General features: G+C 50.2%; 1 protein-coding gene across 1 annotated transcript; it reads left to right on the top strand.

Moving 5' to 3' along the window:
- Window positions 1–8,468: 8,468 nt before the first annotated feature.
- Window positions 8,469–13,967, top strand: SHISA2 (shisa family member 2). Its single transcript, XM_076328072.1, has 2 exons — window positions 8,469–8,772; window positions 10,848–13,967. The coding sequence occupies exons 1-2, from the start codon at window positions 8,469–8,471 to the stop codon at window positions 11,399–11,401; spliced, it is 858 nt and encodes a 285-aa protein (XP_076184187.1). The 3' UTR covers window positions 11,402–13,967.
- Window positions 13,968–15,804: the final 1,837 nt, after the last annotated feature.

Below are 15,804 nucleotides of genomic sequence, written 5' to 3'. Positions count from 1 at the left end.
TATGAAACTTGAAATTCTGAAAAATGTATTCTTAATAAGAGAGGGGGGTAAGTTCTCATGAAGAAAAAATTGGGGCAGGCAGCTTGAGTAGACGTTCAGTTGGGTGAAACCTTGGGGAAAAAAATATGCACAAACTATGTACAGTTGGGTAGCTAAAGCCAGTCTGTTAACTCCATGGTTAAGTACCTAAGTAGAAGCTACTCTAAACTGAAAAAACACCAAAAATCTCTGATCCTGTTAACAGTGTTAGCATTTCTTAGCTGTCTGGACTACCTCTTTCCCTCCTTTCCCTCCTTTCCCTCCTTTCCCTCCTTTCCCTCCTTTCCCTCCTTTCCCTCCTTTCCCTCCTTTCCCTCCTTTCCCTCCTTTCCCTCCTTTCCCTCCTTTCCCTCCTTTCCCTCCTTTCCCTCCTTTCCCTCCTTTCCCTCCTTTCCCTCCTTTCCCTCCTTTCCCTCCTTTCCCTCCTTTCCCTCCTTTCCCTCCTTTCCCTCCTTTCCCTCCTTTCCCTCCTTTCCCTCCTTTCCCTCCTTTCCCTCCTTTCCCTCCTTTCCCTCCTTTCCCTCCTTTCCCTCCTTTCCCTCCTTTCCCTCCTTTCCCTCCTTGAGGAATCAAACCTTTGAGCTGTTGTTCTATCCAGGGATAAGGTAAGGTACATGTGATAAAGGAGTCCTTACTGAAAAAAGTCCACCATGCAAAGAAAGGCTTGGGATGGGTGGGCCCAAATGCTAAATGGATGCAATGGCAGTGAGCAGTTAGGCCAGCGCTGCCCTAGTCCTTAGTGAGGGGACATCTCTCCATCTCTGCTGGAGATGGGTGGAGGAGTGATGGTGAGCATACCTGTATCTTACCAGTGTGTTGCCTTTGTTTCGTGCAGCTGTGCTTGGCACAGCTCTCCAGTGTGTTGCCTCCTTTATCCTTGGCGGCAATGCCAAACGCAGCTACAGTGGTCTGATTTAGCATCAGGTTGGACAAAGTGAACCGACAGAAGTGATAGCAAAAGGAACATGCTAGCCTTAAAGCCGTGGAAATGAGTCTTAGCAATGGACATTGTATCAATTTCAAATAGGAATGGTCTTTTTTCCTTTTACCTTTTATTTTGGCTGCTGACTAGGGGAACTGGTGACTGAAGGAACTCCATGCAGCTAACATCGTCATTGCTTACCCCCATGGTAGCAGTGTAATCCTTAAACTACAAGAATAGCTTTCAACAAGCAGGCAAACCAGAAGCGAGCCTTATTGCTGGGGAGGGCGAGACCTGCTTTGGCTGGCTTCTGCAGTACAGACCACAAGGGCAAAGCTCCTACTTGATCCCGTGGTAGCAAAGTGAAGTTGATGCTGAGCTCTGCTCTGAAAGTAAAGAGGGAAGGCTTTTAACGTTGTTTATGTTGGCTTCAGGCACGGTAATGCTCCGTCAGTGCCAATAGCAACCTCCTGCTTGTATTGGAGATGTGCAGAAGTGGCTGGAACTGCAGGGAGGCTGTGGCAGCTCATCCAGATTGCCCTGTGCGGGGCAAGAATCGCTGTACTGAAGATGTAGGTCTAATGCAAATGCCTATTAGCTTAAATTTATACTTTATTAGTAACAATATTTAGCTAGAAATGCTCTTCTGAGTAATTTGTCACTTTACACTTGAGAAGTGTCACCTTCCTCATCACCTCTCCCCGTGCTCTATTTCTAGCACCGCAGCAGCCAGTACAGCTGTTATTTGTTGCTCTGTCATGGTGATACCCGCACTGTGGTGGTAAGGGGGTTTGCCAGGCTTCAGAGCTGCTGAGAAGTACTGGGGCAAAAGGGATACTTGGAGAAGATTGTGGGCTCAGGCAGATGGATGGTGGTAGGATTCCAGCAGCGACAGAAATAGTAACATTAAAAACCAGATACTGGTGCAGGGTGCTGGGTGTATCGTTTAAAGTTAGTCCTGAGAATGGGGGAGGGGGGGGGGTGTGTTTGAAATCCAAAGCCTCATTGCTAGGTTATATCATCTTGAAGGTAAGTTGTATTTGATCTATACTATTGATGTCAAGTAAAATAGCAATGATGCAGGCAGGTACAGTCTTTTTTACTTCTTTTGTAAGCAGTATAGAATGTCCTGATCTAGAAAATATTCTCATAAATATTGTTAATTTTCTGCACCAAGTTGCTGCTTCTTGTTCATCTGCACTAATAATCCCTATGCAAAATTGAAACCTGCAAATTAAGTTGTAGTTTAAGTCCTGTTGAACCATACCAAGAGGAGAAGCACCTTTTTCTTGTCTGGAGCTCATTAATCTTACTGTACAGGCAGCAATCTGGGCTACAGCTGCATAGTGATGCTGTTTTCACTGTATTGTGCCTAAATCCTTGTCTTGCGCTCTGGCATTAGGAGGTGAGCAACAGTAAAATTCTGTTTCTCTTACTGCATTCAATGAAATGCTCATGCTTTATGCTCTGTGCAGCATAAACTGGAATGTGAATGTGGAAAATTCCTGTACTTTGGGGTTTTTCTTTTTTCAATTGAAATAACTTTATAATAATGATGCCTTGTCAAATTGGCCAGTCTCACTGGGAGGACAGGCTGTGGAAAGATGGGTTTAGTCCATAATAAGTAATTCTTCCCCTCTTCTTGTCTGAGGAGGGGGGGGAAGAAAGCTAAAATTCTTTCCTTTTTGCTAGTGGCTCGAGTGGTTGGTTACAGCAGAAATAATAATTCGATTAGGAAACGGCACGCCTTTCAATCTGAAGATGTGCACTTCAGCTTTGTCTTTTATACTGTAACGGCAATCTGTTGTGTCTGCAGTAAGTGGGAGCTCCAAAAATCAATGTACTAAGACTCCTGGGAGAAGAGCATGACAGTTGTATTGTCCGACTACTCGGCTGTGATCAATACTAACAAACTCCCTAAGGCCCTGGTCCGCCGAGGCTCAGTGTTGAAACTGGGGGATGTTTTCTGAGAAACAGCCTCCTCCTTAACTTGTTGCAATGTTGCCCTCGTGAATTTGGAGGAAGATGTCCCCCAGCACTTACAGATGCTGTTACTCGGTCACCTCGCTCCCCTCAGCCTGCATCCCTTAACCCTGTTATCGAGACAGCGGTGCATTTTGGAGCCAGCCATGCGATACTGGAGGTGTCTGCATTGGCTGTGATAAGGTGGTGCCAGCGCTGATGTCTGGTGTCACTTTTGTGTATGCCAAGACAGTGAGAACTGATAGCAGAAGCCAAATCTTTGTGTATCGACATGCTTGGTGCTGGTGCAGCCACTGCAGATTCGCAGCCCAGCTCTTGAGGTGTGTGTGAACTTCATATCACTTCATTCGAAGTTATTTTTACAGTCCTTTGACTCTTTCTGTGAGATTTTTTTTTTTCCTTGGGTCATCTTGTTCTAATTATTTTTCAGGAAATGAGAGCCAATAAAAGAAAGCCTTTCTGCTATGAATACACATGTATTTTAAAATGTAGATATTAAATATGTTCCCTAAGCAGAAATAAAAAACAGTCTGGCTTATGCAAGTAATACCACAATCAGAGTACCAGTTTGGGCCTTTTATTTAAACACCATCAGCATATTTATACTTACCACAGGTATAGCTACACTAGTGTAAAAGGTAGCTAATAACCAGGGCAGGAAGAGAAGGAAACCCTACTAAGTTAAGCTCATATATTCTGGTAACTATCCTCATCTGGGAAATTACATTAGCATAACCTGTCAGTAAGGACTGCGCTCTTGATTACAACAGTTCTCCGTACAAAACCCATAGCGATGGTGTTTCAATAACACTACCCTTCCCACTAACTGCACATGGGGGCAGCAAGGCATTGCTTTACCAGTGGGAAATACTGTTTTACCTGAGAAGTGACTTTGCCAGGATAGATGTACAAGATGCAGGGATTTCTGACTCCAAGGTGATTTGTTCATAAGTTTAAAAAAAACCCAAACGACAAAACAGTTTTTTTAAATAACTAAACCCCTACATACGCAGCTTGGCTTTCAGATGGGAACTGATTCCATTCTTTTCTATTACCAGGAAGAGGAATCTCTACTGATGAGGTGTTAAGCTGCAATATGTAAGTGTACAAACTGCAATAAAATCCATCTCTTGCGGTAAGCATGGCCTGGCTTTTACATGCCAAGTGATCTAAATGATAGTACCATGATGATGAATTCTAGCTTTTCCCTGGGAGAAGCGAGGGAGAAGACTTCATGTTATGAGTTTCAATTTACAGTCCTGATTTGCAATGTTGATGGACACAACTGCAGAGACAAAGTAATTCCCGAATCCAGATTTTTCAAGGTTTCTGATGAGGTTGCAAAGTTGTTTGACAGTAATGATGTAACAGTAGATACACTAGCTAAATATAACGAGAAAGGTACATAAATGCCTGTTTGGCATCCAGGGCTGGGCAATGAAAAGCAGGTAATCTCCCTTGTACCCGAATGACTAGGCTACCAAGAACGAAACCGAATATCCCGAAGGGGAAGAGAAGAAAGCATCCATCCACTGCCTAAAGTTTATCTCCACTGGGTTGAAAGGAAAAGGGGATAGGAGTTGCTGCCAGTTTTGTGTCTCTTTTACCATCACGGGAATGTGGCAAGTTGCAGAGCATGGGTTGGGAATACGATAGGGAAAGCAAAACATCCCTAACAGCAAGAGCCACTTAGACACCCACAGAAGCTCACGGCAGCTCGGAGACTCCTGTCGCAGGGTTTTCCTTTTCCTAGCTCTAAAGAGGCTCCAACCAAAATAGACAGAGGTACAGAATAAGGCGACAGGTCTGTGTTCCTGCTTTATTGTGGAGAATTTGTAAGATGGACACCCCAGGGGGAGGGAGAGGGACTGTTGTTTCTTACTTATTATTGTTACAGCTTCCTCTAATTTGTCCTCTCTCTTCTTTCCTTCCTGTCCAATGCATGCTGGCACAGCCAGTCCCAACAAATGTTTGCGGTACCTCACTGTGACTGGTTCAGCAGCTCAGACTTAAGGTGGGGTGTCCTTGGCTTTCCCCCTGTTGAACTGGGAGCTGATAAGGACAAAAGACATGCTTTTGTATTATCCCTCTTTTCATGCCTTTCCTATTTCTGTTGTCTTTTTTCGTTTGTTCATTTAACATGGAAGCAGTTGTATTTGCCAGGAGCTTTAGCAAATGAGGCCTGCAAACCTCAGGAAAGCAAAGCATCGTGTTCTCAAGGCACATAAATACTTTTTAAAAATTCTCATCTGTAGAGGAACTGTAGTAGTAAACCAGCTAAAATGCCTTTGTTATAGTAAGGACACTGTCTGTCAATGCAGTCACTGAATGAATTTACAAGGTAAGAAGATACCGGTCTTACACAGTCACTTAAGCGTACGGTGGTGGTTATCCAGCAGCAGCTTTGCCTGCAAGGGTCAGCAAGCCGGTCCGGCATCGGCACAGGGAGCTGTGTGACAGCTCCGTGCCCGGGCACGCAGGTGTGCGGGTATCGCGCTCGTGCGGCCAGCGCAACGTCTGAATCCTGGTTCCAATAGAAGCTGTAAGGTGCTGTAAATGTACTTATCCCCTACGTTCCTGCACAGGCAGTTTGCAGTTCAGAGTGTTAAAAATTATATGGAAAATGCACTTTATCAGTTTCAGACCACTAACAAAAGTAACTTTAACAAATCTTATTTTCCCTGCTCTAAGTGAGAGGTTTTGCAGGCAACACAGAACAGCATGTGAGTTCCTCAGCTGACTGTGAAATAAAATGTGGTATTTGCTTTCCTGCAGTCATGCTTTTGGCTTGAGAAGGGCAAAGAACATTTCTACTCAGCCAAAGGCCTCGGAAAACTACAACTGGTAGTAGTAGTAGAAGCTTGGATACTTTTAGAAAAAAATAAAATAAATCTCTATTATCTGCTTCAACTTTATAGACTATGTGATCATTGTTGAATATCTCTAGGCTTTAAAAATCTTTGCCCACTCTAACATACATGTTAAAAGCTGCAAGATGCTCAGTTTGATGGGAAATGGAATGTGGCGGCCTTAGTGATGGGTTTAGTTTACACTGAAAAGGATTGAGTTAATGTTATGAAATTGCTAGACACAGGAAAGTAAGTTAAAAAGTTGCGGAGTAGCTACTTTTGATTTTGGGGGAGGGGTGTGTGCTTTAAATTTTAAATAATACAAATACTACCTGATCAGCTTGTAAAGACAGCTAGAAAAAAAATCTTTGCTAATTAGTCTATTGCTAACTACATTCTAAAGCACTTCGCAAAGCGCCAAATGTTTTAAGTTTTATAAAAGTGTAGTGAGGTGCGCTGTTATCTCTGGTTTTACCCAGACAAGTCAGACAAATTCTGAGCTTGAACATATAAAGTACCTGTTACAGATAATCGCTGCAAGGGATCTGGTGCTGGTGTTTTGCTGTGATCAGGGCTCCTAACTGGGAATACCTATGTGCTAGATAAATAAAAAGTAGACTATCTTCTAATAGGCTGTTACTGCTATTGAAAGAGATCCACCTTACTATCAGTGGAACCATCGACTCGAAGGACGGGGCTGGGAAAGTATTTTGCTTGCCACATATAAAAGAATCAAGAAGCTGCTTTTCTTATTATGAAAATAAAGAAAATGATCTTGTAGGAAGACCTGTGAGTGAAGGCATTTAACAGCTGCTGTGCTGTCGCTGGGGGCTGTCACACACCCCAACAGGTCACTGATGAGAGCTCGTGGTTTTAACTCCTTCCCCAGACGATCCCTGTTCCTCGCCATGCCTCAATGCTGACCCACAGCACGGGGGTGTCTTGGGCAATGGGTGCTCTGGGCGATGCGGGCCGATTGTATGAAATCCATCATCAGTCACAACTGTCCGTGGTGTGTTCCTCTCCCCAAACCGAACGTGCTAGAGCTGACAGCTCTGGGTAACTGCTGATCAGGTTTTGAGATGGAGCATCTCAAACTCCATCATTCAAATCCCTGCAAGTTTCTTCTCGTTCGTCCAGCTGGGTTGATACAGGCGACGCAGAACCTGTCCTGCTGCAATCCCACTTTTCATCTTGATAACAACAAGCTTTTCCAAGGGTTGGCTGCTCTGGGTTACTAATCCTCTCTGGGGTAGGGCACGAGGTGTGTGGGAACCACCTCTGCACCCTGCCCGTGCAGTGGTGTGGCTCTGGCTGTGGGCTGAGGTGGGAAAGGGACACAGGTGGGAAATAACTCGCTGGGAGCAGCAGTGAAGCTCAGGGGGCAAAATGCAATTACCGGGGCTGTAATTTGACCAGAATCTGCTGGTCCAGCCTAAGACCTCTGTGAAAGCCTGCAGCTTCCTAGGAGCGGCTGAAAGGAGTGAGAACAAAAGAGACAGATGAAAATGGAGGGGGAAGGACTGGTATGTTATTAGTGAAAGACAATAATTTAATTGAAGAAGAAAAGCTTGAAAGAATGAGACAAATAAATAAACATAATTTTGCAGTCACCTTCCTTGCAGTGAAATGACTTAGCAGCAGGATTTAAAAACAGTGAGTTATCAGAGCTATCCCGTTTTCTGCCTCTGTATTAAAAGAAGTATTTTTTACTTCATCCAATGTCTTGTGAGCAAAAGCTCTGGCTGGTGATAGGCGAGTTGTTTTTAATCTCTCCATAAAAGTCAGGCTTTATTGACACTTCCGCAGCTCGGACGTGTTTGAAGGAGCATCCCTGCGCCATCCCTGCGCCTTGCCTTGAGCTGCCACCGGCTGTTCAGAAGTTGGGAGGCAAAAGCACCGCGCGTATTCGCAGCGGTAGCGTGCGAGGCTGCGCCGCGCGGCGCAGCGGGGCCTGGCTGCCGCTCCTCGCGGGGGTCGGATGGCTGCTTTTTGGGGGGTGGAGGGGGGATCGGTTTCGGTCGTGGCGCCCGGCGGAGCGGCGGGGAGGACGCCGGCCCGGGACGGCCACCGCGGGGCTCGGGTGCGACGACGCGTCCCCCGGCGGGGCGAGGGGCCGCCGCTGCCGCCGGCCGCCCGCTCCGGCGCCCCCCCCACCCGGCGGCGGGCAAGGGGCGCGGGGCCGCCCCGTCGGGGCGGGGCGGGCGCATGCGCGCTCGGCCGCCGCCGCTGCCTATAAGGGCGGGGCGCGGCGCCCCCCCCCCCCACCCCAGCGGCTGTGCCGGGCGCGGCGCCGGACGGGGCGCACCGCGGCGGCGGCGGCTCGGCGCCCCCCGGGCGGGCGGAGGATTACAGCCGCACCGCCTACCTTCGCCCATGGGCGCGGCGCAGGGCGCAGGCCGGGCCGGCGCGGCGCGGCGGCGGGGAAGGAGTAGCGAGTAGGGGCGCCGCCCGCCCCCCCCCGCCCCGCGCCGCCCGGCCGGTCCTTCCCGGCGGCGGCTCCGCACCCCGCGGGCCGGCCCCGGGCATGCGGCGGCGGCGGCAGGACCCGCGGCGAGACTCCCCGCAGCGCGGCGGCTGCATGCCCCGGGGGGCCGGGCGGCGCTGCCCCGGCGCGGGGGGGCTCTGACCGACCGACCGGCCGCCCGCCCGCCCGCCGCCCCCTCGGCGGCGCCATGCGGGGCGGGCGGTGCTGGCTGCTGCTGGCGGCGCTGGGCTGGCTGCTGCCGGCGGGGGCCGCGGCCAGCGGCGAGTACTGCCACGGCTGGCTGGACGGGCAGGGCGGCTGGCGGGACGGCTTCCAGTGCCCCGAGCGCTTCGACGGCGGCGACGCCACCATCTGCTGCGGCAGCTGCGCCCTCCGCTACTGCTGCTCCAGCGCCGAGGCGCGCCTGGACCAGGGCGCCTGCGACAACGACCGGCGGCAGGGCGGCGGCGAGCCGGGCCGCCCCGGCAAGGACGGCCCCGACGGCGCGGCAGGTGAGGCGGCCCCGGGGGTCCCCCGAGGCTCGGTGGCTCCCGGGGAGCCGCCGCGCGTTTGCGGCAAACTTCTCGCCCGCTCCTTCCCCTTGTCGCCGGTTCCCTCCACCGACGAGTCGTGGGGCAGAATGAATGGAGGTGGGGCCAGCCGAGCGCTTCTGCAGCTGTCAAACGGGAAAGAGAACCCGCGCTTAGATACGTCTTTTTCCCTCCCTATTATTTGAAAGTCCAGCCCTGTCTTCTTTAGAAGTAGGTGAGACCGCTTTCCGACAGCCTTGGACAAGCTGTTTGTCGTGTGCGGCTCTGCCACCGCTCTGAATCGGCTCCTCAGCCCTGTGTGTGCTCCCAGTTAAAAAGGGAAGGAAAAAATGAAACGACCCGTATGAGCGAGAAAAAAAAGAGTAACGTGACATTTCAAAATTACTTCTGGCCGGTCCCCGTTTTAATCGTATACATCCTTCCAGCTCAGATACCTTGCTTAGGACTGGTTTTTACAAGACTGAATTTCAAGGATGAACTCAAGTCTTTCTGCTGCTGTTTAAAAAAAGCCTCGGTGGCTTCCCAGCACCCTTGCTGCCATCCCCACACGCTGAACGCACTAGAAGTAGCCTGAAGTGATGTTATAATTGGGACAGATTTACTCTTGGAAAACTTGTGTGTTACAGTCTGTAGCAAGCGTGTCCACCTGCTAAGAGCTACTGTATTGCCAAGCGCAGAAGTAGAGACGATTTTTTTGCAAGTCTTTTGTTTAAAAAGTGCTAAAATTACGGGAGAAATGTGGCCTTTTGGTTAATAACTCACTCCACATAATCAGCTGTGCAAGGAGGTATTCTGACTGGAGTGGACAGATAACTCCCTTTGCAGTTTGGAGAACAAGGCATTTTTCTTAACAAGTAATTTTCTTAACAATATTTACTGCTCGGCAGGTTTGGGAGCTGTCGCCCTGCGCTGGCACTGGTTAGCTCACAGGAGGGGCAGCCGCGTCCCCTGCCCCTGTGCCCAGGGCACGTTGTTAGCAGCGGCTGCGTTAGCGCCTGTCAGGCAGGGGGCCGCAGCCCTGCCCAAGTCTCGGGGTTGCCGGGTTTCGGTGGAAATGATGAAGCCCCGGCGTGTTGTTGGGAGCGTTCGCAAGCGCTGAAGGGAAGCACCTTCCCCTTATTATTCCCGGATATATCCATGCAGATTTCTTACTGAGGCAGAGAAAACAGCTTTTTCCCTGGGGGTGCAGAGCGACTGGAGCCCAGGTCCTTCCAAGGATGGTGTTCACCATCCGCCTTGTCGGGCTCCTGACCCCACGGCTGAAGCATCGCCTGTAGTTTCTGCTCCCAGCCCTCACCCACCCTCACTCCTCCTGTCCTGATGTCCCTTCTTTAAGCCTCGCAAGGAGGGATGCCGGTAGTGAAGTTTTGGAGCATGGTCCTGTCGCCCTATCACCCCTCCCCATGGTTTCTCCCCAGTCCCAGGGCTGAAGCGCTGAGCAGCTGGACACTCATTCCTGGGGCTGGAGGGTGGCAGAGCCCCTGTGACTGCTGCTCGGGTGCTGCCTAGCTATCCCCGTGCCCCGAGGGGTGGCAGCAGCCAGAGAGGGCCTGCAATGGGGAGGGATGTGATGCAGCACTGGGGTTTGACCACCCCGTGCTCCTGAGCCCTGAGCAGGCATCCTGCCCCCAAAGTATCTCCCTGCGGCACTGTTCAAACCCAGCGTTCTCTTGCTTGATTTTTCTAGCGGGGCGTATTGGAGACAAGATCTGGTGAGATCTGGAGGGTGGTTGATGTGGATTAGACCACCATCAATGGGAGCAAGCCGTCCTCCCTCGAGGCGTGAGCTGTGGGCTTTCCTCCCTGCTAATAACTTTAAAGATGCTTTTGGAAGCTCCAGCCACTGGTTTTAGCAGCCCTTTTGCAGCACGTCCTCCCTGTGCAAAATGCTCAGCTGCACACACAGCTTTTAGTGCTCATCCTGTATTGACCTGCGCTGGGGGGAGGTGGGCTCGGCTGGGGGGACGGGACCTGCTGCCGGAGATGCTGAGGTTTGTCCTTGTCCCCCAGTGACGACGTTTTCCTTGCTGTTGCAGTGCCCATCTACGTGCCGTTCCTTATTGTTGGATCTGTATTTGTCGCCTTCATCATCTTGGGGTCACTGGTGGCGGCTTGCTGCTGCAGATGCCTGCGGCCCAAGCAGGAGCCCCAGCAGAGCCGAGCCCCCGGGGGCACCCGCCTGATGGAGACTATCCCCATGATCCCAAGTGCCAGCACCTCCCGGGGCTCCTCCTCCCGCCAGTCGAGCACCGCCGCCAGCTCCAGCTCCAGCGCCAACTCGGGGGCCAGAGCCCCCCCAACCAGGTCCCAGACCAACTGCTGTTTGCCAGAAGGGACCATGAATAACGTCTATGTCAACATGCCGACGAACTTCTCGGTGCTGAACTGCCAGCAGGCTACCCAGATCGTGCCGCACCAGGGGCAGTACCTGCACCCCCAGTATGTGGGCTACGCTGTGCAGCATGACTCGATGCCGCTGACCCCGGTGCCCCCTTTCCTCGACGGTTTGCAGAGCGGCTACAGGCAGATCCAGTCTCCCTACCCCCACACCAACAGCGAACAGAAGATGTACCCAGCTGTGACTGTGTAGTGCTGACACCTTCCTCCCCCTCCCCACCCGGCAGATTTTAATATCTAAACTGAATGGAGGAGAAATACTTCCTCGGAGCGAAGCTCCCAGAACATCACTTGTAAATAATTTTGAAAGGCTCATGCATGTCAGACAGTGTTTATAAACCATTTATTTTCATCAGGGTCCGTTGCCAGAAACTGTAGGATGATATCTCTGAATTAACGTTGCCAGATACGCTCTCATTCCAGTGCATGATTTACAGCGGCGAAGGATTACGCTGAAAATGCATATGTATTTCAGATCACTGTACTTGCGAGATAAATGCCGGAGCCATTAAGTGCCCTTCAGGTATGACGTGGTCAGAAGTATTTGCCTAATTAATTCGTAGAAAGAGTTTTGTTACACTGTACAAGACCGCAGTACTTAAGAAACCTCTTTTCTCCTCTCCCAGCTCCTTAATGACATTTCCTGTTGCTTTACAGACAATCACAACCGAGAGCCGAACAGTGCAATCCCTGCGTGCCGGATGCTGGTACCAGCCTCCATGGTTACTTACGCACCCCTGGTTTGGGGTGAAATGCCACGAAAGGCTTAGTCTTGCAAAGACCAATTTTCTTTGTCCCTGGTATTTATGTAGGAATTGGAAGAGCGTGAATTATTTCGCTCTTCCTTCCAGTGCACTTGAAACCCTTCTTGATTTGGTTTTGCCTCAAGATCAGGACCCAGTAGTGGTTTGCACAGACTTTATCTTTGTGAACTTTTTACTAAAAACAGGGTACGAGGTGCTTGCTCTTCCTGACGCTCAGCAAAGCTTTTGGTACAGCTAGCAGCATATGAGCTGAAACCGCCTTTGCAGAGAAAGGTCGTACTGTGACTCCAAACACGCCTGATTTAACCTCACTTCCCATGAAACAGTAAACCCGTGTGAATGCGCACAAAGTTGTCAGCCCCAAACCCTGCTCGCAATCGAGTCTGACCGTAGGAAAATGGGCTTTGTCCCCCTGCCAGCCCACTCTGAATCCCCAGCCTGACTCCATGGGGGGTGGGGGCGGGGGTATTGGGTGTCACACAAAGCCGCCCCAACCTGCATGCGGAGGGACTGGCAGAGGTTTGAAACCCATCCCCTTTTCTTCTTTACCCGTGGGGCAGGGGACTAGGAGGGCACAGCTGTATTTAAAAATAAGGAAAAAGGCCCAACCAAAGGTGCTTGCAGCGCCCTGTGATGCCCCGGGGGTCAGGGAGGAGGCGTGATGCCGGGGGGGGGGACAGGACACACTTTGCACTGGAGCTGCTGGCTCCGTCTTGCTTTGCTTCGTCTGGGGAAAAAATACCTCTCCAGGTTGAAGAGGCAACAGTGTGCTGGGAATAATCAGACCATGCTAATTGTAATATATCACCCCAGATGAACAAACTATTTAAGGTCTCTTAAAAAATGTAGTCTTTGCGTTTCCACCCATTTGTTCTTCAGCCAAAGCACCGCAACAGAGGACTGAGGGCATATACCAAAACCGGGCAATTACTGTAACCAGACCAGAGCTGATAAAAGGTTTCTTATTGTCTGATACTGTATCAGTATGTAGCAATAACTGTGATACTACTATTTTTTGTATGTCTTTTTTTTTAAATTACGCATACGTGCGGAAACATTGCCAAATCCAATGGTTTACCTGTAAACATGCCACACACAGGCAGTCTGCAGTGGGCAGAAATGGTTTGACCACTGACACAGGAAAATGAATAGGTAATTTATCCCAGGTCTGCTGTTCCTGGCTGCGATCGCCCATTCAGCGCGTAGGACCTGGACAGAAAGATTGGCTTATGAGACCCAGCTTCCCCTCCAGCCAGGCTGGGCGGCTTTGGCAAGGCAGGGACTGGCTGCTGGAGGCATTGGGTGACTGCTCTGCTCTGCCCACACAGCTCGGGGGATCTTTAAAGGCAGTAGGTGCACCAGAGCTGGGTGCTGCCTGGCTTTTGAAGGACCCAACGTGCACCTGGGTCTCGTGGGGAATTTAGCTTTCTACCTGCCCATGTTGCAGCTTGGGCACGCTGACCTTGCAAAGCTGGGTTTGCATCAGGCACGGGGGCTCGGATGCCTTCAGCTGCTGGTGGCTTCTGCAGGAGCTGGAGGTGCTTGGCCCCAGGTGAGACACAGCCTGTTACTGCGTGGCCAGACAACAAGCCCATCCATGTGTTCGTGATCTTTTCCAACTATGAACCAAGTCAGCTCTCACCCCCTCCAGCATGCGCTGCCTGCCTTGCACATGCCCTAGCCAGGACACCTCCTCTGACCTATGAAATTCAGGTGAATCTCTTTGTATATTGTTTACTTGTTTAAAAAAAAAAAAGTAAGTTAAATTTAAGTCTGTAGAAATTAATTTACAACTGAAGGCAGAGAAACCTGAGTTGTAATAAAACGAAGTTTGTGAGATGTGGTTTTTTTTATGATGTCATGTACAATAATGTAAAACCAATGTTACCATTTGATACAGCTTTTAAATCTCTGAAAGAGCACTTGCTTTAAAGTGTTTCTTACAAATGAAGAAAAAAGCCCCCTTTGTTTCTTAATAAATACTTTATGGTGTGACTTTTTGTTTTTGTTTGCTTTGTTGCATTTTTTTCTTCAGTTAATGCTTTACTTTCCTCTGTCTACAAGACCACATCTGATCAGCTTAGTCCTCCAGACCCTGGCAAAAAGCAAAGTTAGGATTTTTGGCTGTGTTTTTAAAGAATAACAGTAAAAACAACAACTTACATGGCTGAACGCTTGGTCAGTCTGTACATAGCATGTCCCAAAATGCCACGGCTTCCTGGCGGCAAGGGGAGGCAAAGGAGCAGGGCTGGAAACAGAAAGCTGGCAGGGAAGGAGGGGGTCAGCCACGGCTTAGAGCAGATGTGCTGAGGTGATGAGCACTTCACAGCAGGAGAGGCCAATAGTTTGTGTCAAAGCTTTTTCTTATTTTTATATGGTTTGTTTTTTTTTTTTCTCTTGGAGTTTTTTTTCCCTTGGTTGAGAGGGGTAGGGTTTTTCCTGCTGCACGTGGTGGCTGTGGATAGCACGGGGAAAGAGAGCGTGGAAACTGATGCTGATAAGCTCCGAGCAAGCACAAGTGGTGGTTAGGAAAGATGCATTTATTTACTTTTTATAGGCTACAGCGCTAGTTGATACCCAGGGTCTATTTGGTTGCAACTCAGAAGGAACAGTCCCACGTGTAATACGGTAACTGGAAAACCCCGGTGCTGCTGCGTAGCACTGTGCCACGGCAGCCCAGGGATGGGCTCGGGCCAGGGACCAGGATGGGCACCACGGCTCTCAGGTCCTACCAAGGAACATGCGTCTGTTCTGTAGGAGTGCTGGTCTTCCCCTTTTCTTTATAATGCAAGAGGCTAAAATCTGAGGATTAAAAAAATCACAGCCACACTTCTAAACCTGCTGCGTGGCCCGTAAATACATTTTTAGCCTTATATGGCTGTAAGAAGCGATGGAAACACTCCTGCAGTCACTTCACCCACCCTGCAGCCCTGGCTGAGTGCTCCCCATGGGGCTCTCTGCGGCGGGTCGTGCAGCTCTGTGCGAGATGACGCATGGCTCAGGAAACCCGCCCTGAGAGGCCATACGCCTTTTTGCTTGCTCAATTTCATCCCATTACTCAGTCCCATCTTCCCAGACCGCTCTAAACAATTCCTCTTTTTTCCTGCTGTTTACACCCCTTAAATTTATGTTCTCGCTCACTTGCAGTTTAAAGTGTATGGCGTACTTTTTCAGTGCCTGTTTCTGAATACATTGCTACCTATTTAAGGCACTGAAGTGTTCATTACTGTGCCGTGCCAGAGATGGTGTGCCTGGCAAGCAGTGATGACGGTGGGGAGAAGCCAGCAAAACACACACAGGCTGGGCTGGCACTGGTTTGCCCATAGCAGGCACCAACACGCTGCTGGTGTCTTTGCAAGGGGAACGGTGGGCACAGCGGTGCCCCTAAGGCAGCTGTAGGCAATCCTGCCGGGCTCAGACAGCGCTGACCCAAGGCCATGCCTGTGCCTGCTGGTGCTGGCTCAGAGCAAGATGGTGGCCCGGCCGACCCATGGTGCCCAAACTACTGAGCCACACAGGGGAACAGCACAAAACCATCACCAGCGACACGGCCCCCTCACAACACACACATGGAGAACCACTTTGAAATGTCTTGCCTATTAGCTGGGCATGATCAGAGGACAAAGCCCGTTCCTCCCCACTAGCGGAAGGTTTGCGTGCCCCTGTACAGCTGTTACCAGCCATTGCCATGTTTATTAGGGGAAAGTGGAGCTTGGTGCAATTAAAGGCTGTTGCTTAAATGTGGCCCATAATGCCTGGGGTTTGGGTCCCAGCTCAGCACGTTAACCTCAGCACCTCCCTTTCAAAATATCTAATGTGCTGTTCGCTTTCA

This window comes from Aptenodytes patagonicus, chromosome 1 (assembly GCF_965638725.1).
Source record: "Aptenodytes patagonicus chromosome 1, bAptPat1.pri.cur, whole genome shotgun sequence".
Taxonomy (NCBI): Eukaryota; Metazoa; Chordata; class Aves; order Sphenisciformes; family Spheniscidae; genus Aptenodytes; species Aptenodytes patagonicus.
The sequence above is the reverse complement of the archived record's forward strand: the minus strand, read 5'-3'. Positions and strand labels throughout refer to the sequence as shown.